At 51.2% G+C, this 21,522-nt stretch overlaps 9 protein-coding genes across 9 annotated transcripts; 5 read left to right on the forward strand and 4 right to left on the reverse strand.

Annotated features, from left to right (window-relative positions):
- Positions 1-1,223: 1,223 nt before the first annotated feature.
- Positions 1,224-1,990, forward strand: L3040_002937 (uncharacterized protein; the record flags this gene model as incomplete). Its single annotated transcript, XM_007296405.1, has 3 exons — positions 1,224-1,678; positions 1,730-1,859; positions 1,907-1,990. The coding sequence occupies 3 exons, from the start codon at positions 1,224-1,226 to the stop codon at positions 1,988-1,990; spliced, it is 669 nt and encodes a 222-aa protein (XP_007296467.1).
- A 1,319-nt stretch (positions 1,991-3,309) lies between these two features.
- L3040_002938 (uncharacterized protein) lies at positions 3,310-5,987 on the forward strand (the record flags this gene model as incomplete). The annotated part of the gene is made up of 4 exons (XM_007296406.1): positions 3,310-3,391; positions 3,441-4,262; positions 4,317-5,444; positions 5,497-5,987. The coding sequence occupies 4 exons, from the start codon at positions 3,310-3,312 to the stop codon at positions 5,985-5,987; spliced, it is 2,523 nt and encodes an 840-aa protein (XP_007296468.1).
- Positions 5,988-6,395: 408 nt separating this feature from the next.
- On the reverse strand, positions 6,396-7,910 carry L3040_002939 (uncharacterized protein; the record flags this gene model as incomplete). The annotated part of the gene is made up of 2 exons (XM_007296407.1): positions 6,396-7,826; positions 7,878-7,910. The coding sequence occupies 2 exons, from the start codon at positions 7,908-7,910 to the stop codon at positions 6,396-6,398; spliced, it is 1,464 nt and encodes a 487-aa protein (XP_007296469.1).
- Positions 7,911-10,554: 2,644 nt separating this feature from the next.
- L3040_002940 (uncharacterized protein) lies at positions 10,555-12,704 on the forward strand (the record flags this gene model as incomplete). Its single annotated transcript, XM_066154263.1, has 4 exons — positions 10,555-11,234; positions 11,310-11,810; positions 11,871-12,344; positions 12,401-12,704. 4 exons carry the CDS (start codon positions 10,555-10,557, stop codon positions 12,702-12,704), a joined length of 1,959 nt encoding a protein of 652 aa, XP_066012244.1.
- Positions 12,705-13,149: 445 nt separating this feature from the next.
- Positions 13,150-13,884, reverse strand: L3040_002941 (uncharacterized protein; the record flags this gene model as incomplete). The annotated part of the gene is made up of 1 exon (XM_007296409.1): positions 13,150-13,884. The coding sequence occupies one exon, from the start codon at positions 13,882-13,884 to the stop codon at positions 13,150-13,152; it is 735 nt and encodes a 244-aa protein (XP_007296471.1).
- A 220-nt stretch (positions 13,885-14,104) lies between these two features.
- On the forward strand, positions 14,105-16,056 carry L3040_002942 (uncharacterized protein; the record flags this gene model as incomplete). Its single annotated transcript, XM_007296410.1, has 4 exons — positions 14,105-14,126; positions 14,243-14,395; positions 14,449-14,833; positions 14,889-16,056. 4 exons carry the CDS (start codon positions 14,105-14,107, stop codon positions 16,054-16,056), a joined length of 1,728 nt encoding a protein of 575 aa, XP_007296472.1.
- A 360-nt stretch (positions 16,057-16,416) lies between these two features.
- Positions 16,417-17,628, forward strand: L3040_002943 (uncharacterized protein; the record flags this gene model as incomplete). The annotated part of the gene is made up of 2 exons (XM_066154264.1): positions 16,417-16,685; positions 16,755-17,628. 2 exons carry the CDS (start codon positions 16,417-16,419, stop codon positions 17,626-17,628), a joined length of 1,143 nt encoding a protein of 380 aa, XP_066012245.1.
- A 531-nt stretch (positions 17,629-18,159) lies between these two features.
- Positions 18,160-19,047, reverse strand: L3040_002944 (uncharacterized protein; the record flags this gene model as incomplete). Its single annotated transcript, XM_007296412.1, has 3 exons — positions 18,160-18,655; positions 18,783-18,893; positions 18,977-19,047. 3 exons carry the CDS (start codon positions 19,045-19,047, stop codon positions 18,160-18,162), a joined length of 678 nt encoding a protein of 225 aa, XP_007296474.1.
- A 952-nt stretch (positions 19,048-19,999) lies between these two features.
- On the reverse strand, positions 20,000-21,167 carry L3040_002945 (uncharacterized protein; the record flags this gene model as incomplete). The annotated part of the gene is made up of 2 exons (XM_007296413.1): positions 20,000-20,673; positions 20,723-21,167. 2 exons carry the CDS (start codon positions 21,165-21,167, stop codon positions 20,000-20,002), a joined length of 1,119 nt encoding a protein of 372 aa, XP_007296475.1.
- Positions 21,168-21,522: the final 355 nt, after the last annotated feature.

A 21,522-nucleotide genomic window follows, 5' to 3' on the forward strand; every position in this document is an offset into this window, starting at 1 on the left:
AGGATTAGCAATGCCTAGTGCAGTGCATATGTCAGGTTGATTGAACGCGGTTTTGATTTGAAGACTGGCAGAACAAAACTGAGTTCCGAATGACTGACTCTCTCGACATCAGCGGTGAAGGTATGCCGAGAGGAGCAAACGCTCTTGCTTAAGAGCGACGATGGCGTATAGGATTTACACCCGAGGTTTTCCTTTTTTTTTTTTCCTCCGACGGAAAAGTAAAAGAAGGCCGCGGCGAGTTATTTCTGATCTCGAGAGATGTTCCTGGCTGTTTCCTTGACTGGATATATATACATATATATATATATATTTATTTTCCTCTGCGAAGGATCCCATGCATACATACCGGTAGATAATTGGATAGATGAGTAAAGTCATGGCCGAGAGGGCCCAATCAGAAGACAGACAATGCAGTGTCTTGGGTATAGGCGTTTCATCGGATACCTACCGGTATCCCCATCCCCATCGATTCTCGGATCCAATTTTTCCAGTAGGTCTGTCACGTTTCTCAGGGTTTAGATTCGCTCGGGAGTAGCCTTCTGCAAATATTAACCTCCGTTTAGCGTACTACTTAACCATGGCTACCATTGCCGTTGCATGGTCAGAGCGGTGACGGCGAATTGCACGCATGTGGACAAGGAAATGGTCGTTCTTGTTCACGATGCCTGATGCGTGAACAAGGGAGAGGCGGACAATGATATTGACTTAAGAGAATTCACCGCCTGCCATGGGCGATGAACCATGGGCCATACGAGCCGTGAGCCGTGAGCCGTGAGCCGTGAGCCGTGAGCCATGAGCCCAACCCCTGAGCTCGCCATCGATTCCGTGGATGGCGTCAGGCCAGATGGCAGCATCACGGATAAGATGATACAAGCAAAGCTTTCCTCCCGACACTAGCATTCACCCCTAATAAGGTGTAATCCGACCTCCGACCTCTGACCTCCGACCTCCGACCTCTGGCCTCTGGCTTCTGGCCTCTGGCCGGCGCCTTACGGTCCCTTGAGCCTTGGGGCCTTCGTACCTAAGCTTTCCTTCTTTCGTTCCCCCATACCCGTACTTACCTACTTAACTCCACTCTCTCGTTGCAGTGGTTCTGGAACCTATTCTTCTACACAACCTCGGCCAGCTCGTTCAAACAGGAGAAGCAGGACTCTCACTGCATACCTACGTACCTACGTACCTACCCTCCTTCTCTAATCTGCTCTTTTCAAATCGAAACCATCATGGCTACCGCGATGGTCGCTGTGCAGTCCGAAGACATCGCCCACGAACCCCCCACACTCGGCTTGAACGGCTCAATTGCCAATCAAGCTGGTGTCTCTCCCCTGAACACCACGAACAAGAGCCTCCTTGTCGTCTCTCCATACCATGAAGAGGCTCACTTACTTGATCTCGCCACCTTGAACACCCCAAATCAACTCCTCGCGAAGGCTCTCGTCAACTTGGAGTTCATCCGAGACGACCACCGCACTGCTGCGTACGCCGAGTCCTTCAACTGGTCCGAGATTATCGATTCCGTGCGTCAATTGGCTGAGCAGTCCGACTTCGAGTGGAAGAGAACCGACTTCTACATTGTCGCGTTCAGATCCCAAATCCCGCCCACCACCGACTATTCTCACTTGGGTGATCTCGACAAAAATGCGCATGCGGAGGCGACAGCTAGCGGAGGGTTTTTGAAGTAAGATTATTGGCAAAAAACATTTTTTGAACTTCCACTGACAAGGAGCAGGTATAAGTTCTCGACCCCCGATGCCGAGGGCAGAAACCTCGCGACTTGCGTGTGGCGCAGTTTGCATGATGCGCGGATTGGAAGTGTCGGCCCGCTCCATCGAACTGCTTCAATGGCTGCTGTAAAATTGGTATGTTGCCATTTCCGTCTCCCTCGGCCACGCTGACGATCTTCAAGTACACGAGCTGGGAGATCGAACGCCTGAGACTCATCATCCATGACAATGTGAAGTCATGGGAGCTAGTGGACTGGGTGAACTGAGAAAACTCCTTGAGGCGATGGACAGCGTTTTCCGGCATTAGCGTTGGCGTTCTGGGGCATGATATGATATGCGGCGCCAAAGTCGCTTGCTTCATCGGCATGGCATTATGACCTTCAGGTAGATAGACGAGCTTCAATGTGATCGAGATTCGTTGCTTTCTGAGATTCCATGAGGTCGAGAGACTGGATGTGCCTGTGCCCGGTCTCGACTTCATCACCCCAGCTTGAATAACAGATTTGCACCCTGAAGGTGAGTTGCAACGAATGAGAGAATGCTTGCAAAGACGAGTGGTGGTTAAGGAGGGAATCAAACTCCTGGAGATGTAGAACGATTCATAGCAGCAACGAGTAGAGTGTTGAGCTCCGAACCGCTGCTGTCCTTCGGACCTCTCAAACGTAAAGAGCCTTTGTCGTTGGCTCCATCTCGCCAAAACTACAATAAAATTTTTTCAATCCCGATGTAAGATACTAACTTATCTTTCTCGCTCAGTACTGCATGGCGGATAGACGCACCGGAAGAGATTTGAGGGTCTCATACCATTGAAAGCTAGGCAGACCAAGGACTTGAAGTGATATGTCGAATTCAACACGTCACACTCCAACTAGTGTACTGTTTCTCCGTATAGCCTCGATTTCCATCCGGAAATGTGTCATGATTAACGAAACTAAGTGCAAATAAGTGACAGTTTAGCTTCAACAAGGACAGCGCACAGGACTTACTAGTGCTACTGCCATAGCCAGGTGCAAATCCGAGATTCTTGAGTGCCATCGGATCTAGGCAGGGACATACTTTTGTTATTTGACAGCTATATAAAGCTTAACGAATCTCCATAGAAGCATGAGATGTCGTTGATGAGGCTGGATCTTTGTGTGGGGGCTCATACCGTGGGGGGGGGGGGCCATACCGTGGGGGGCAGAACTTCGGGTCTCGACTGTGAGCTAGCGCACCTACTGTACTTAATGTACCTGCAAGTGATATTTTGTTTAGGCGTGTGTGTTCGAGCTTTGTGAGTCTCCACAACCCCCGATCTCCAACCCTCCAACCCTCCAACCCTCCAACCGCCAACCTCCACCGGGTCCGAGTTCGCCTTCCCCTGTTGCAGGTGGACATCTGTACATTTATCTCTCTGCACGCCGCGATTGGGACCCGAACAGAGCCTTGCTAATTCCTTCAGCGGCCTCTTCGACCCCGACCCCGACCCCGACCCCGACCCCGCCAAACCTGCCCTCGAACAACAGAACAGCTTCTTCCCCCTGGCAGCCAACCTTACCTACCTATCGAGCTTCTTTTCTCCCGGTCCAACTAGAGATCACTAGCTATGCCGCAGGCACTCAGCGCGAAAGAGCAGTCGCTCTTCCGTACAGTTGTGCGGAATTACGAAGACAAGCAGTACAAGAAAGGTCCGCAAGCAGTCTCCACTACTTGACCGCACGCACTAATTTCTCTCAGGCATCAAAGCTGCCGACCAGATCCTCAAGAAGAGCCCCCAACATGGCGACACCCTGGCCATGAAGGCCCTCATAATGAACTCCCAGGGGAAGACGGACGAAGCTTTCGCGCTTGCGAAAGTCGCCCTGACTTGCGACATGAAGTCGCATGTGTGCTGGCATGTCTACGGATTGCTCTACCGCGCGGTGAAGAACTTCGAGGAAGCGATCAAGGCATACAAGTTTGCGCTGAGGCTGGAGCCCGAATCCGCGCAGATCCAGCGCGACCTGGCTCTGCTTCAAATACAGATGCGGGATTACGAAGGCTACATAATTAGTCGCAATGCGATGTTACAGGCACGATCTGGGCTGAGACAGAGCTGGACTGCTTTGGCTGTGGCGTACCACCTCAATGGGGATCTGGCGGATGCGGAGCGTGTCTTGACGGCTTACGAAGATACCCTGAAGAATCCTCCTCTGAAGACGGACTTTGAGAACTCGGAGGCGGTTATGTACAAGAACTCGCTGATTGCCGAGCAAGGGAATATCCAGCAAGCTTACGACCACCTACAGTCGGCTGGGAAATACAACCTCGACCGGCTTGCGGTACAAGAGCTCCGAGCAACATACCTTTCGAAGCTAGGCAAGAAGGATGAAGCTGCCAAAGCTTACAGAGTGCTCATCGACCGAAATTCTGAACACAAGGAGTACTATGACGCATTGATTAAGGTGCTGGGTATTTCGGACGACGACCACAGGGCGCGGAAAGCCGTGTATGACGAGTATGCAGAAAAATACCCTAGATGTGATGCAGCTCGTCGTCTACCCCTTGACTTCCTAGAAGGTGGGTTACTTGGGAAATTTTGAGTCTGTCTGGCTGATGCTAACAGTTTGGTAGGCGAAGAGTTTACAGCAGCTGCGGATAGCTATGTGGTTCGAATGCTGGACAAGGGAGTACCTTCGACTTTCGCCAATCTCAAGCACCTGTACTCTAATCCCTCCAAAAAAGAAACCATCTCAACCTTGGTCCAAAACTATATCGACAGCGACAGAGACGAAACAAATATGGAGCCAAAGAGAAACGGCGACACATCAAAAGGGAAATCATCTGCCTTCTACTTCATGGCCCAGCATTATAACTACTACCTGAGTCAAGATCTGGACAAGGCAATGGAGTTCATCGATAAGGCCATCCATTTGGAGCCCAAAAGCGTCGACTTCTTCATGACCAAGGCCCGGATATGGAAGCACCGAGGCAACACCCAAAAGGCATCCGAAGTCATGGAGGAGGCCCGTGTCCTGGATACCAGAGATCGTCATATTAACACCAAAGCTGCAAAATATCAGCTCAGAAATGATGAGAATGAGGCTGCGCTCAAGACCTTGGGGATGTTCACCAGAGCTGAAACTGTAGGAGGGCCACTTGCTGATCTCCATGATATGCAATGCATGTGGTTCATGACCGAGGACGGAAAATCGTATACTCGCCAAGGAAAGCTGGGGCTCGCACTGAAGCGCTTTACATCCATCTATAACATCTTCGATGTCTGGCAAGAAGACCAATTTGATTTCCATGCTTTCTCGCTGCGGAAGGGTCAAATCAGAGCATATGTGGATATGATCAGATGGGAAGATAAATTGCGCGAGCACCCATTCTTCAGCCGAGCTGCACTTTCTGCGGTTGAGATATATCTTAGTATCTACGATAAGCCCCTGTTGAATGGCACCAACGGGGAGAAAGATTCCAACGGCGATGATGTAGCTGAGAAAAAGAGAGCGGCGAAGAAGGCACGCAAAGATGCTCAAAAGGCAGAGCGAGAAGCTGCTGCCAAGAAGGAGCCTAACAAACCTGTTCGATCTGATGATGGAGATATCAAGAAGAAGGATGATGACCCAGAGGGCGTCAAGCTTGCTGCTACGACCGAGCCATTGACCGACGCAATGAAGTTCTTAACACCTCTCCTGCAATTCAGCCCGAAGAGTATCGATGGCCAGATAGCTGGGTTTGAGGTGTACATCCGACGGAGTAAGGTTTCTCGCTTCACATCGTACTCGACCACAAGCTAACATGGCAACAGAAAAGTACCTCCTTGCCCTTAAGTGTCTGCTCGCAGCCGCAGCTCTCGATAAATCCCACTCCAAAGTCCACGAGCAAACCATCCGGTTTCAACTCGCCATCACTCAAGACGCCGAGACCCTATCTCCTACCGCCAAGAAAATCATCGATTCCGAATTCAACCTCCTCCCATCTCCCGTCGACCTCGCCTCATATAACGACGATTACCTCTCCCAGAACAAGGACTGTGCACGCCGCTCATTGTCTGCGCTCAAGACCAGAAAGGTATTGAAGCCCGAGTCAGCTGCCGCTGTTGGGAAAGATGTAGCGGACCTTATCAAGCTGCCGAGTATCACGTACGAGGAGGCGGTCGATGTGCTGCAGCTGCTGCAGCTGTGGAAGAGTGGAGAGGTGGAAGAGTTCAAGAATACTGCTTCAAGCAAGTGGCCCCACGCTACCGTCTTCACCACTTCAACTACGGCACCCAAAAGTTTTGTTCTACCCCTGAGATAAAAGGGATTTATTCTCTGGAGTTTCCATTTCGCGAATCTGCTTCTGCCATGAAGCATTTCTGAGCGTTTAGGATGCACATGCCGCGGCCTGGCTTTGTCTATTGAGGGTTGGGGGGGTTCTGGGCGGCGGGTTTACATAGACAAAAGTTTCGTGGCATAGCAGAAGCAGAAGGAAAAGCAAAGCAAACAGCTGTGAAGTACAGACAGATGAATTGAGATGTAGAGGAGATTATGTAATATTTCCTGATAAATTGTGTTGGATCCTACCAGCCTTGTGATCTACACTGCATGCTACACTGTACAGGCTCCAGGTGAGGTCTCCTTCTATCCTGCAAGCAAATGCTACCACGTACGCTTACATCTTTCTAACTTTTCTTACACTGGAAATATACATACAGCCCTCAAGCATCTATTCCAAGACCTCTTCCTCTCCTAAATCAAAAGCCTCCTTCTTCATCTTCTTCTCCTCCCCTCCCAACCCCACCATCCTCAACCCTTTCTTTCCAAGACTCCTCATACCCCCCTTGATCCATCCCTCGATCTCGACCTCCGGCACCACGATCCCGGCGGCCCTAGCCTCGTCGTCAGCCGTCAACTCGGGCTTCCGCATCCGGCTCGCTATCCGGGCATCCAGCACGACGGGCTCAAGCCACGTGCGCTCGGGCTCGCCAGCAACACGCACGCGGGCCGATTTGTGCCATTCCTTTTCCTCTTCGCGGAGCGCAGCTTGCAGTTCCGCCGTCTGGGGTGGTGCCGCACTATCAGTCTCTTCCGAGTCTTCTGCGAGCGACGACGCCTCGGGGGAGGGAATGGATGTGCTGTGGAATGGTCGGTAGGTGGACAGAATGATGGCGGCCGTGTCGCGGCCGATGGAGTCGGCCAGTACACGTCTGTTCAGGAAGCGGTAGAGTCGTTTCGGCGTGTTGAGGAAGCCAAGGATGTGCGGGAAGGAGATGGGTATTGAGGGGTCGAATTCGCTGGGAAGGTCTGGGGGCGTGGGGGCGTTGGGATAGGAGGAGACAAGGATGAAGGGGGCGGGCTGGGGTGGTTTCTTTGGTTTCTCGTTGGCTGCTTGCAGCGTCTCGGGGGTTTCTGGTGGAGGGGTGTCGTCGGCGTCTCGCGGTTCAGAGAGGAGGGTTATGCCAGGGGCGGTTTCCATTGTTATTGTTTCCTTTGCTTGCTCTTTGGAAGGTTGGGGGATGGCGTCCTCGAGCGGTTTGGGAGGCTCGGTCAAAGGACCTAGCCACCCTTCGTGCAGACCTCGTATGTATTCTTTCCACGTGTGTCGTCCAATGACGATGTCTCCTCGCGGGCCTTCGAAGTCCTGGATCCCGTTCCTCTTTCTCGCGTCTGAGATCACGTCCTCATCTGTCCTTTGATCGGGTGGTAGCCTCGAATTGCGAATCCGCTCCGCCAACTCTGCCCTGACGTCCCCCTCCTTCCTGCCCTGTATAAAGTCCCAGTCCAAGCCTGAAGCAACCAGTATCGGCTTGACATACTCCTTGAAATGGTCCTGCGCGACTCTCAGCCCATCTGTAGGCGGACCTTCTAGAAATACCGTCAATTTCCTCGGCATGGATCTACTATCCAGCGGCTCTTTCGCAATGTGCTCGACGAGCTTACACCATTTGCGCTGGGCGCGTTTGGTTTCCCGTTTATCGTATATGACAGCTGCGGTGAAGGAGCCCGTGATGGTCAGGAAGATAGTCCAGTTGCGAGAGGGCAGCTTGGGACGAAAGTTGTCGCCGAATCCCATATACTTCCACATGGGATTCGGGGGTTTGAGTGGTTTGGCATCTGCCTTTATCTCGGGGTTAGGCGCAGAATACGAAATCTTTGGCTATCAGGACATTAGAATAGGATGCAATGGGCATTGAATAGGAGTATTTACCTCAGAAGCTGGCGCAGGTTGCGAGTCGGCCATGATAGCGTCCTGTCCTGCTGAGAGTCTGTCTGAAACTGGCTCGTAGATCCGTGACTGGACTCTAGAGTAGTGAATCCAGAATTGCTGCTGTGAAGCTCGCAACTTTTTTCGGGCTCAGCTTTCGCGGCCGGATGATCAAGATAATCCGAAGCCGATAAGCACGCTGTTTAAGGCCAAAGATTCTTATTGTACTGCCTCGACATTTGTGGATCACCGTATCGCATTCTTTAAGCGCTCAAGCAAAGTGCCGCTCTATGCTGCTGTTTACAATAACCAGTAATTTTTTTAATTATATGTGTAGTTTGAGTATATTAGGCTTTTACAAATAACGAAACAGTGCAGAAGTACAGCGGGCTGTTTGATTTGCACTTTGTTAAGTCTTTTGACCAGGGACAACATTTAACCGCTGTACTCTGTACTCCTCTGTAGTCTACGAACTAGTCTAGGTACAATTAGCCATTGGACTCAGTCAACGAATTGGCTTTAGCTTAGTTTCAGTTGTTTAGCAAATGTAGCGTGGTTCCTTAGTTAGGGACATCCTAATATTGTTCAATCGAACATCGATTGAAAATCGAGAATCGATTGAAGAACGGTTACTTAAAGGCAGGATTCGTCGATAAACGGGCCTTAAAGTCTCCTAACAGTGCTGTTTCATTGAGACTGAGCCACTCAGAAGGCGAACCTAAGCTTGTCTAATCGAATTGTGGAGTTTGTCCACGAGAAAAAAAAATCGTGAGTACCTACGCTTGATGTCATCTTGCTGCTTGCTCGCCCGTAAGTAGCGATTAGTATTATTTTATATGGCGGAGCTATCTCAGGTAGCGGAAACAAAAAAAAGAAAGGTATTAATCTGAAGTTATATATGTCTCTCATTGTTACCAACGGTGACCCGCTATAAGTTCTTAGAGGAGTAATAGTGATGACGCAAAGAGTAGAATTGATCTCCAGCCTTGATCAAGGCTTTTTTTGAGAAGCGTGTAAACGAGTATCTATATCGACGTGCGAGTTCAGCAAACTGAATCCCAGGTTTTTGAATACGCCGTCTTTCAAAGTCAGTACAGCGTCAAGAGCCTCATTAGAAATAAATCGGTCTGCTATCGCGCATATCGCTATTCAGAATAAGCCGTAAAGAAATTTGAGCAAGTTGTAAGGTCTTTGCAATTGCTAGAGTTGTGCGGGAGGTAAATGTGCGAGATGCATCAGTCAATTTTTCATTATAGAGCGGTTGAGGCATGCGAAATCGTGATCCATTATGTTCGAGGAATCAAGAATCTTTGACTTTTTTTTTCCCTAACGTGATATCACATTCTCACGCGAGATGCCCGCAGATTCAGTGGAAAGTTCTTGTTTAAGCCGGCTGCATCCATGTATAGCCGTTGGACGCGTAGTGAGCTGGCCCGATATGCTTGCTTCATTGCCAGACGCTTCACCAAGTCACGGTACTGCTGGGAGGAACAGTCGCTTCCTCTCTTGGCTACCATTCCCCTCCTTGTGCTGGTGGTACACGTTTCATACAGAGTTTTCGGTACCATACAATACCACATGCGACCGGGCTTCTTGCACTTGCACTTGCAGAGGTCACTCGGACTCCCTCGGTTCCTTCTTGTGTATCTTTCGGTTCGTCGTCATGCGGCTGATAGATATAGCTTTGGGTCGGAGAAGAAGAGACCAAACAAAGGGGGCTGCTGCTAGAGTCTAGACTGTTGCTGTAGATGGTTCTAATGCTAAGTCGCTTTCTGAGTCCTGACCCAGAGAGCTCTAAAGCTAAGGCTAAGGCTAAGGCTAAAGCCAAAGCTAGAGCCAAATCTACCATGGATAAACTTCCAGAGCAAAAACACGTGGGTAGGGTTGGTATGTAGTCAGTGTTCCGTACTTATTGTTCAACGGCTCTGGCTGAAAGGAATGCTTCTCTGACGTGACACAACCGAAGTACAATCACAACTGAGACAGAAGACGAGATAGAAAGCGACAATACGATTCCCCACGTGGTGGAACATAGGACCCTTCCTTTATCGCGAACACAGTGCTGCAAAGATAGGTGTTTTGGAAGTAGATGTACGGAGGTTGGAGAGTCTAGAGTGTGCACGGCTATTCAACACCATCGCACAAGTATTTAGTTGTACAAGGAGTCGGCCAGAAGTATAAAGTCGTTTTACGGACTCAGCTTGACTTTACTTCTTCTGAAAGAAAAGTGCAAGTCCAAGTGCAAGCAGCCTAACTACCGTACTGTAGCCCCTTAAGCCAAATAAATGATTCTATTGATACAGTAATAACCCAATCGACGACCCCTGGATTCGCTTCGCTTTATACATAGCGCAAGGTACTCGACCCCTTCCAATCCCAACCCCTTTGCCCCCCTCCGCCTTTCACGACCTTCTCTATCCACGCAGAGGGTTCTTTGCAATCCAATCCAATCCAATCCATACCAGTCCACGTTCCGACACTACCAACCCCGCGGACACGCTCGCGCTATATTCGACACGGCCAATTCGCCAGGCGGTACAGTGTAGGCGTGTCGTGGCGACTCGTCCAATCTATCCAGCACCAGTCCAACACGACCAGGCGAGCTTGAGAGTCAGTCGAAACTATCTGTGATACACCACCTTGACCTTGCGTCGACCTCGACCTCGATCACCCTCCCACAATGGCCGACAACCCTAATGCCAACCGGTTCTACCTCAACCTCAACAACGACCGTCCTGCCTACCCCGATCGAGCCCAATACCCAACGACCCCTTCGACCTTCCCAAACCCCATATTTCCTTCTCAATCTCAAGGGGCCCAGCAGGGACAAGTCCAGCCTGCGCAGAATCAGCAACAACAACAACAGCAGCAGCAGGCATATGGGTCTGGCTTTGCACCCTCCGGCTACTTCATGAACAACCCATACCCTCCCAACTACCCTCAACAGCCACCTGGGTCTGCGGGAGGCTATCAGCAGTCACCACAAGCTCCTCAGCCTTCGTACCAGCAACGCCCAGCTCCACCGGCAGATGCTACCAATGGACTGGTCCATCAATTCTCTCACCAGAATCTCGGTGGTGGTGGTGGCGGCCGAGCCACTCCGTATGGGAGTCGTCAACCTACCCAAGGCCAGCGACCGCGTACGGCTGGAGCAAGTGGACAATCCGCTGCCTACAGCAGCTACATGAACGCCCCCATGCCTACCGCCCCGCAACAAACCTGGCCTGAGTTCCAGCCAGCTCCTGAGAGAAACCCGGACAGATACGGACCGTTGGCTCAGACAAACCAAAAGAAGTGTAGCTCTCTTGCAGAAGCCTTCTTCAAGGACAGCGTCAAGAGGGCTCGAGATCGCAATGTTAGGTAAGGTAGCCATGTGAAGTAGCACAAGTTCTAAGTGAGCTTTGTGACTTACCAGCAGCTAACTCTGGACTGTAGACAAAGCGAGACGGAACAGCGTATGATTGATCCCAACCAGTCTAACTCCCGACGAGAACAAACCTGGTCCAATGCCGGGAAGCAAGAAGGTAAATATCTACGATTTCTGCGAACCAGAGACTCTCCAGACAACTACCAAACTCTCAAGATCATTGGTAAGGGTGCTTTTGGTGAGGTGAAACTCGTCCAGAAGAAGCAAGATGGCAAAGTCTACGCCATGAAATCGCTTATCAAGAGTGAAATGTTCAAGAAAGATCAGCTGGCTCACGTTCGCGCTGAGCGTGATATTCTTGCCGAGTCCGACAGTCCTTGGGTTGTCAAGCTTTACACCACTTTCCAAGATTACGATTTCTTGTACATGTTGATGGAGTTCTTGCCAGGTGGTGATCTGATGACCATGTTGATCAAGTATGAAATCTTCTCCGAGGATATCACTCGATTCTACATCGCCGAGATTGTTCTGGCTATTGAGGCAGTCCATAAGTATGGCTTTATCCATCGGTAAGTGCTCAGCCAACCTTTGTACTACACTAGCAAGAAAGACCTAATTGGCCACCATAGTGATATCAAACCCGACAACATTCTGCTGGACCGTGGTGGACATGTAAAACTCACCGATTTTGGCCTGTCAACTGGTTTCCACAAGCTCCATGACAACTCTTACTACCAGCAGCTTCTCCAAGGAAAGTCCAACCGACCAGCCAACCGAAATTCGGTAAACTTGGACCAGATCAACTTGACAGTCAGCAACAGAGGCGCTATTAACGACTGGAGAAAGTCTCGCAGAGTTATGGCTTACTCAACTGTCGGTACTCCTGATTACATTGCACCTGAAATTTTCAGTGGCCATGGATATGCTCAGGACTGTGATTGGTGGAGTTTGGGCACGATCATGTTTGAATGTCAAGTCGGATGGCCACCGTTCTGCGCTGACGACGCACACGACACTTACCGCAAGATTGTGAACTGGCGGCAGTCTCTTTACTTCCCAGAGGATGTCCAACTGGGGCCTGAGGCGGAGAACTTGATTCGAAGGTATGTTTGATTGTGATCTCGTGTAATCTTTCTTTCGTTTTTGCTAACTTTTCTAGCCTTGTTTGCAACACAGAAAACCGTCTTGGAAGAAGTGGTGCCGATGAAATCAAGTCGCATAAATTCTTCCGCGGGGTCGACTTCGATAGTTTGCGCCGGATTCGTGCACCTTTTGAGCCCAAGCTTGCCTCGAACGTTGATACCACCTACTTCCCGACTGATGAGATTGATCAGACCGACAATGCTACTCACTTGAAGCAAGCTGCGGCGCATAATGGACCACGTGTCGAAGCCCCCGAGATGAGCTTGCCATTTATTGGATATACATTCAAGAGATTCGACAATTTCAATAACAATCGTTAGACGAGCTTACACAGGTTGGGAATCGCGCATGTCACGTTGTTGAACTTGCCCCTTGGCTTCAGCTGCCCTGCGGACAAGACACAGTTCCATCTCATCGGCCTCTTACACTTCCGCTCTCTAGCCAAGGAGTTCCTCTCGGAGAAGGTCTGGGTTTTACCTCATATCCTTACAGGCTGCATGGGAACTTACAAGATCTGCATTTGTCGTTTCATGGAATCAATTGCGAAAAAACTCAGGGGCGAGCATCTCCGGCACTGTTCTGAATGGAGAACTTGATTTGTATTTCAGGGCGTAGGTGTTCGAATTGGCGTATGCTGTAGCTAGCAAGTCACAGATCTCAAAGGAATGGATGAAAACCTCAATCCATCTCTCCATTCCGTAAGGTAATAATACATCCTTCTAGAACCCCAAACTCCCTGATGTGACCTGTCCATCCACCTTCCCTTCAACGCCGCGAATTTCCTGAAGGCGCCAGACCCGGGACACCGCTGTAACGCTCCTCTCTCTCCGTCTTGAACATGACCTGCACCCAGAACTCCTTCAAATCCGGATCCCACCAGGTATAGTAGCGTTCATTCGTCCTATCCACCTCGCGCGCCTGCAGCTTGAATCCACACGTCTCATACGGTTCGGCCGCCACCAGCATGTACTGAAAGTTCTTGTCGGGCGGATCGTCCACCTTCTGCTCAAAGGCACTCATGAATCTGACCTTGGGCGTCACATCCGGCGCAATCTCCGGATACTGCAGCTGAAAGACCAAGCCCTGCTGCCTCGTCACCGGGTCGCGCGTCTTCGTGATCTTGTAGCCGGGCCGCCCGATCTTGACCACGTTCCGCCGAACGGCAACCTGCGCGCCGACCATGCCCACCGGCAGGCCCGTCACGGGGTCCAGGCCAGTGCGCCCTTCCTTCTGCTCCTTGGCAGCGCGCCGCGCGAGGTTGGTCTGGTGCTTCCGGCCCTGCGTGTGCGCGAGGTAGGAGCCGTCATTCTGGTGGACCGTCAGGCACAGCCGGCACTCGAAGGAGCCGACGTGGTTCTTGAAGAAGTAGGGGTCCTTGTCCAGGTCGATGGTCTCGAGGGCGAGCTTGCGGAGGCGCTCACGGCGGTCGGCGTTGGTTGCTGAGGTGGAGGCCACGCCGCCGCCGCCGAATTTGGAGCCGGCTCGGTTCTGGTAGTCCATCTTGAGCTTTTGGGGAGGGTCGGTGTGGGTGTTGTGAGGTGGTGGTGTGGACGCGGGGGGGTGAGTTGGGACTTGAGCTTGAGCAGAAAGTCCGGCTGCGCAGCCGAGCTCTCAGCCTTTTGGCCAAGGCTGCCGCTTTACTTTTAACCGTCATGTTGTTTCCTCTGGTAGACTTTCACAACTCAACTCAAATCCTTGAGTTTGCTAGAAATTGCATGAAATGTCTTCCGGGTACTATGTAGGTAAGAACCACCGTGTTTGGGCTTCAGAAATCAACCTTTTCCTGCACATATCTTGCACCGCACAAAACACCCTCCCCAACCCCCCTGTCGAAGAGTCCCCAAGCTAATGTAAACAGGCAAGCGAGTCTCGTTCAAAGGGAGACTATGTACTATTCGCTACATAGGTCCTGTAGAAGGGACCAAGTCGGATAAAGAGTATCTCGGAGTCGAATGGGACGATCTGAAGGGCAAACACGACGGCACCCACCAAGGCAAAAGATACTTCACATGTGAGCTTCCCTTCTAAGCCTGCAATATGATTTCGATGTTCATTCAGATCCAGGCTGGAGCAGCTCCCCAACAGCAGCTTCCTTTCTTCTCTCTTCTTCTCGAGCTCCAGACACCTCACAATCCTTCGTCTCAGCCGTGGAAGAGAAATACGGCTCCCCGGCCACCTCCACTGACTCCGACGTCAACGTAATATCTGGCAAGACTGTTGAGGAAGTCGGGTTTGACAAGATCAGAGCTCAGCAAGCTCGGCTGCATGAGCTGAAAATTGTGTTGGTCGATGGTCAGAGGATCAGTCATGCGGAAAGCAATGCCGGGGAAATAAAGGCTGTTTGTCCGAAGATCGAGGAGCTGGACCTAAGCAGGAATGTTATTGGGAGTTTTGGAGAGGTTGTGAGGATTTGTGGGGAGCTGGGAGCTCTGAAGAGTGTGAGAGTCAAGTAAGTTATTTTTGTCAGCTCGCGTCTTTTCTCGGGTCGAGGTTGATCAAGACAGTGGTAATCGCTTCTCAGACTTGGTTGGGAGCATACAGCCGGATGAGCAGCATTCATATGCGGCAACGTTTGCGAAAGTTACAGATGTGTCAATGGACGAGATGCTCCTCGAGTGGACTGGCTTCATCCGTGCTGTGGCACATTTCCATGAACTCAGAAGCTTCGAGGCCTCGATGAATGGGCTCAAAAAGCTAGACCTACCTTTGCGCGCGAATAGGTTGACATCCTTGACTCTGGAGTATAATTCGTTCGAAAGTCTCATGAGCATCATAGTACTGCGAGAACTGAACTCTCTCGAGGTCTTACGTCTTAAAGGAAACAAGATTTCGGAGATTGGCGCCGAGCCACATAACCTCTCAGAAATCCCATCTTTTGGCAAGCAATTGAATTACGTCGATCTATCCTATAACGCCGTATCCACCTGGAAATTTGTCGACGACCTGCCACACGTCTTTCCAGGAATGAACGCCCTCCGCTTCGATCACAACCCCATCTACAAGACCAGCAAGGAAGTCGGGTCCTTCACCAGCATGGATGACTCTTACATGCTGACTCTGGCCCGGATCCAAAACCTGGAGATTTTGAACTTTAGCAAGATTAGCCCTGCTGATCGCATGAATTCAGAGATGTTTTACCTCTCGCAGATCGCCAAGGAGATCTCAGAAGCACCCCAGAGCAAAGAAAAACAAGTGATCTCTCGACACCCGAGGTATGCTGATCTTTGCGAGAAACACGGTGCTCCACCTATCACGCGCAAGGAAGCGGGAGTCTTAAATCCTAATTTCTTGGAGGCACGTTTGATCAAATTTACGTTCTACGTTCCGCTAAACACTCAAGTCGGGGGGGAAGAGGAGGAGAGGAGGGCAGTAAGGGAGATTCCGATGTCCTACGATGTTTATGGACTTAAGGGTCTTGTGGGGAAGATGTTTGGGATCCGACCGTTGTCTTTGCGTTTGATCTGGGAAACTGGAGAGTGGGACCCCGTTGCTGGCTTTGAGGGCTTCGAGGACGAGGAAGATGACGGCGCCGCAGAGGTCGATGAGATGATGAAGGCGATCAGAGAAAAGGGGAAGTGGATGAAGAGGGAGGTTGAGATTGAAGATGGAACGCGAGAGCTGGGAAATCTGGTTGATGGGCTGGAGGCGACGGTCAGAATCGAATTGCGGTGAGATAAATCGATACCCCCATGCGGCTGATTTCATCGTTTACCTCGCATTTTGTTTGGGTGAGTGCTGGGCCAACAGCTTCTTCTCAGCCTCCTGACGGGCTAACCAAGCGCGTTTGTTTGTATAAACAAACTGTACCTCTATCTCGGGTTTGTAGACGGTGTACAAGCGAGAGCGATCTATTTGCTTATTGCATGGGCCGCAAACGCTGTCAAGCGACATCCATCCAGCCCTCAATATGTATGTATATCTACTACCACCTACTCCCTCAATCCCATCTGTTTCTTTTCGTCGGACCAGGCCAAATTCTACTCAACTCCACCGGACTTGTCTATCAGATAAACACCAGTCCGTTCGGTCACGATGCATCCGGATCACATTCCTTCGAGCCAAAAAGGCAAGCCTTGGCCAGCTTACTTCATCGTCAGAACAACCGGCGAAGTAGTTCCTCTCATTGCTGTCGATGAGTTGCCTGTTGGGACGGATATTATCGGCGTCCCTCGCAAGATTGACTTGGAGAACACGATTGGTATGCTGAATTTGGGGCTGCAGCGAAGCAGCGGCGCATGCTACCAGCTTTTGCATCCCCAAGAGTTGAAAAACCAAGCTGCCGGCGTCAGCAAGGTCGTCGTGTACGTTCCGGCGCCAGAAGTTTCCGCCAAGGCATCGATTGATAAAGCAGCTCAACTGACAAGCCGCAGCAAGCAAACCGCGATCCCCAGTCCCCCAACAACCCCAGCGAGGAACCACGAGCAACCACCCCCACCCGCACCACCACCACCACCAACAACAGCAACAACAACAGTAACACCAAATAGCACTCCTCCCTCCACCCCAAAAGACCCTCACACTCACGCTCACACCTATACCCACACCCACACCCGGCCCTCGACGTCCGCCCCAGCCTCCCAGCTTTGCCGCCACTGGTGCCACCACGGTATCTGCAAATGGGGCCAGCAGTGCCGCTACAGACACATCATGCCGATGTCGAACTCGGGCCTCCAGGAGGTCGGGCTATCCGACTGGCCGGCTTGGTTCCGACGCATGAACCCGGGCTATTTCGCTGCTGAGAACCCCGATCTCAGCCGTGGCGCTGCGGGCAATGATCGCGCCCCGAGAAGTAGACGGCCGCCGCCACCTGGGGCGAAGGTCTGCGGTAGCCTGGGCGGGAACGGTGGTGCGTGCTGTGGTGTTCTGCATGGGCCTGGGGGTGGGAGGGAGAGGATGAGACCGAGGGAGAGGGAGAGGGAGAGGGAGAGGGTTGGGGGGAGGGATCGTGTGCAGAGGGGTGGGGGGAGGGTTGTCAAGGGGGAGGAGTTGGGGGAGCAGATTATTGCTCGGCTGAGGAGCGTGGCGGCGCGGGAGGATCAGGGAAAGGGGGCCGCAGTGGTCGAGAAGGAGAGAAAGAAGAAGGAGTTGAGTAGTTGTGCGTTGGTTGAGAGGGCTGCGGCAAGGGATACGAGGGGCTGGGAGGAGGAGAGCGAGGAGAGTGGTGATGAGGACGGGCAGAGCGCAGCTGGTGAGGAGGAGAAGGGAGGGAAGGTTGCGAGGACCGGGAAGTTGGTTGATGTCTAGGCTGTGGGGGGACGCGAAGGAAACGAAAGAGGTTGAGGATGTGTATGGGCTATCTGTACACGATATGCATTTGGCGTTAGTTAGTTGACCAGCAAACGGAGATCTTCTGGAAGATGCAAAGAATGAAATTTTATTCGCAGTAGGCTATTCATCTGAGTGTGCGCTGGAAAATTCTCCCTCCCATTGACCAATTCGCCATCCCATCACATTGGCTGCGATCGAAAGGTCGGCAGGGCCAAATAGCCTGCGGAGGCAAAAACAAAGATGAAGGTAGAATCGAACTTTTGGGCACAGGAAAAAGTGAGGACGGTGCTCAGTTCTTCGAAACGGGCACCCCAGAAGTCTAATGCTTCGAGTGCTCAGGTTGTCAAAGATGCATCAGAGGTACTAGGTCAACCGTCCAGTGGGCCCTAGCCAAGTCCAGGAGGTCGAGACCCAAGCACCCACAGTCAAGCTGCTATTCGAGGGTTTCTTCTGCTAACAGGAGCGTGGGTGAGCGAGGCATTTCCGTCTGTCTGAGTAAGAACTCCTTCACGCATCCTCGACCTTGACGTAGAAAGTCGAAGAGGGAATTCTCTCCGTTCGCCGAGATCCTCGTCCTTCGATAAAGCTCGCGGTAATATCAAGTAGAAAATCATACGGCAGAAATTCCCTGACTTCATACAGGAGCCCCGCTTCCATGTACCCGACGGCCAAGCTGACCATAAGTTTTCGGAGAGGGCTTCCGGAAGCCGTTTGGCCGTAGACGAGTCTGGATGTGTATATCGGGAGATGAAAGGAAGGGCCCGAAAGCTGGCTGTAGATGGCTTCAATGATGTAGTTTTGTAGGGCAGGAAGGTCGAACTTGTCGGCCAAGATCCACGTCTCTACCAAGGCGAGGTTCTGCTTCACTATCTGCTCACGGCCTGTCTCCAGAAGGATAAGCTCATGGGCGTACATCCATTGCATAAGCATTCGGAAAGCTCGTGCGGTGGTATCGTCCAGTCGGTACGTCTGGGTTTGGCCTTCGATGAAGTTGCAGTTGGATCTATGTAGCAGAGAAGCTTAGTTAGCAGCTGCAATCTTGACGAATATATATATCAGATGATCATAGGATAATCCTCATATGTTGGAGCTTCGGGATGTTGGAGTGATAGGAGATTACTAGTACGTACAGAGCCGCCGCGAAGACCTTAGAGCTCTTGCAGACCACCTCCTTGTGAATAAGGAATCTGGCGGGCTTGTCGATTGGACCGATGAGAAAGGTCACAATGGATTCGGGATCGCTACAAGCAAGGAAGAAGTTATCAGCTCAAGTCCAGGTATGAGGGGAAGGCCCGAGGAGCTTGTGAGAAAGGGTGGAGCTTACCAGAAGGATACTATAGTCTTCGGACGTTGAAGGGTCAGTTCGCCTCCGGGCGATACTGGAGGGGCGGACATGGTGGTACCGAATGCTGTTCCAAACTTTTCGAATCCACAGAGCTGAATTATCTCGATCTTGAAGTCGTGTCAAGGCTGAAGGTTGATAGTTTTGATGGCGAAGGTACATTCACTTGTCGAGAACCAGGACGGAAGGAAGTACGCGCTAGATGGGGCTAATTCGGCGTCTTTCCTAGCGTGTAAATCAGGTGATCAATGTTTAGGTGAAGAAGTGAATAGTTTCACCAGAGAGATAGAATCTCGCGGTGAATCTCGATAGCATATTTATAGCAGTTCCGCGGAACGCGGCCACTACGAGTCAGCTTCTCTAATCGGTGAATAAGAACGACAATACATCATATCGTCTCAAAGAGCTTATTGTGTTTTGTAAGATATATAGATGGTGGTAGGTTCTGCTGTATGTGATTTGCGAGAGGGGCTTAGTCAGGGATTGTTTACGTTCCATTGATTTAGCCGAGAGCTATTGCTAACCCGTCCTAACGAGATCAGAAAAAGCGTTCGGACTTTGCTTTCGATTGCTTTCGAGCTGGTGTACTAGCATATTATCCTCGCTCTGTAAATAGGCTACCTTGCAACAGATTTTTCGCATGAAGAGCTGCGAGCAAGTCCGTTAAGCAACAGTAAAGCACCTTTGATTTGATCTTTGCTCCAGCTATCGTAACCCCAAAACTACAATTGCTTGACGTGAAATGTTTAAATCGTAGAAACTGGCTAGTGATTCGTCACAGGCAAATGCGACGAGTAGGGAGAATAGTAAGTTCTAAGAAGTGCTATCATTTATCGTTTACCGTTGTACGGCGCTACCACGTGAGTAATGTGACCGACCACATTAACTGCGAATTCGCCAGATGCCCCGCCACCCCCATTATTAATTGTACACAGTCGCTGAAGCGAACACCGCATAAACTATGCCGGCCTAGCAACCATCGTAAGTCGTAACATCGTCCCATCCCTAATCACGCATACCGGTCAGAGCATCTGCATTCTCCTTCTGGCTCTCAACCTTAACCATCGGACTCGGAGACGAAGGCTGAATCATAACCGGCGAGCCTGGGGCAAGGAAGCCGGTCGATCCAGCACTAAAACTGCCGCTCTTCTCCCTCAGAGCCGCTGCCTTGATAACATCCGCAGAAGGCAGATCCGCCGCACCCTGCAAAACAAGTAATCGCCTCTCCTGCCAATCCCGATCAACTTCTATGACGTGCTCCAGCAGAATCTCTTTATCCATCCACTCCTTCTTCCTCAGTTCCTCCATCGCCTCACCCTGCTTTCGTAGTACCTCGGCTTCTTCCTCGGCCCACTCTATTTGTTGGCGGAGCAAGTAGTACAGTTCTTTCGGTCCTCTGGCTTCTTCCTCCGCAGTAAAGCCGAGTTCGGGAGGGTAGGAGGTTGTCCAGCCTGTAGAACCAGAGGCATGGCCATTGGTGGTTCCGTTTGTAGCGGAAGCTCCCGGAGCGTTGCCTTCGGACTGGGACCGGTCTTCCTTGTTGTTCGTCTTCGTACGCTGAGACTTGTGCCCGGACATGGATTTGGGGATTGGGTCTGAGGGGCGTAGAGCTTCGGTCTCGTGGACCGTCCGGTGGTGTTTGGCGAGGGCGTCTGAACGCGTGAATGCACGATCACATTCTTGAAAGATATCAGCTATTATTACCGATCTAGGAGATTGGGAACGTACCAGGCAACGTGCAATAAAACGGCTTCTCTCTCGTATGGCTCCTCATATGCGCCTTCAGAGCATACGCACTCGCATGTTGCATTCCAATGCGCGGGCAATCCGCCCACTCACACGTGTACTTTTTGCCCCTCAAATCGATATGCTCGTTGTGGATATGCTCGACCAGGCGATCCATATTCTCCAGATCTCCCGCATCGCAGTCCACCCACGTACAGATGGTCACTTGCTCGTGGACGTCATCGTCATCGAAGCGGTTGCTGGGCGAGTTAGGCACTTCGGCGGAGCTGTCGGAGGAAATTGAGAGGGTATCGTCGAACTCCAGCTTCTGGCGCTTTGCGGGTGGCATGTTGGGTGGGTTGCCCGTGTAAGGGTCGTCGGTGTCGTAGTCGAATCGCTCAGAATCGATGTCTGAGAGGGGGGATTGAGGGGGCGATTCACGATCCATGATACTGAGATTATATATTCACTTATTTAGAAAATTGGTCGGCAGCTTTGCGGCTCGGCTTCGTGCTGTTCTGGTTTGATGGAGGGTGAAGTTGGATGTTTATCCGGGGATGAGGTTTATCCGGAGAAGAAGTTTATCCGTGGAAGATACAAGTTAGGTAATAGTGGGGCTGCGGCAAAAAGCCCCACTATTAGCTTTCTTCTTGTTGATTCCCGCTACTTCAACTTTTCACATCACCTCAACAGAAGAACAATCTATAATTCACAACACAAAGTGAATTGACAATCAACGTGTAGGTTGGTATAAGATTCATCTTACTCGCTTCTCATCCTCCTCTGCTATGACGACAGTTGTT

Source organism: Drepanopeziza brunnea (assembly GCF_022702325.1).
Source record: "Drepanopeziza brunnea f. sp. 'multigermtubi' strain 214-2 chromosome Unknown ctg4, whole genome shotgun sequence".
Taxonomy (NCBI): Eukaryota; Fungi; Ascomycota; class Leotiomycetes; order Helotiales; family Drepanopezizaceae; genus Drepanopeziza; species Drepanopeziza brunnea.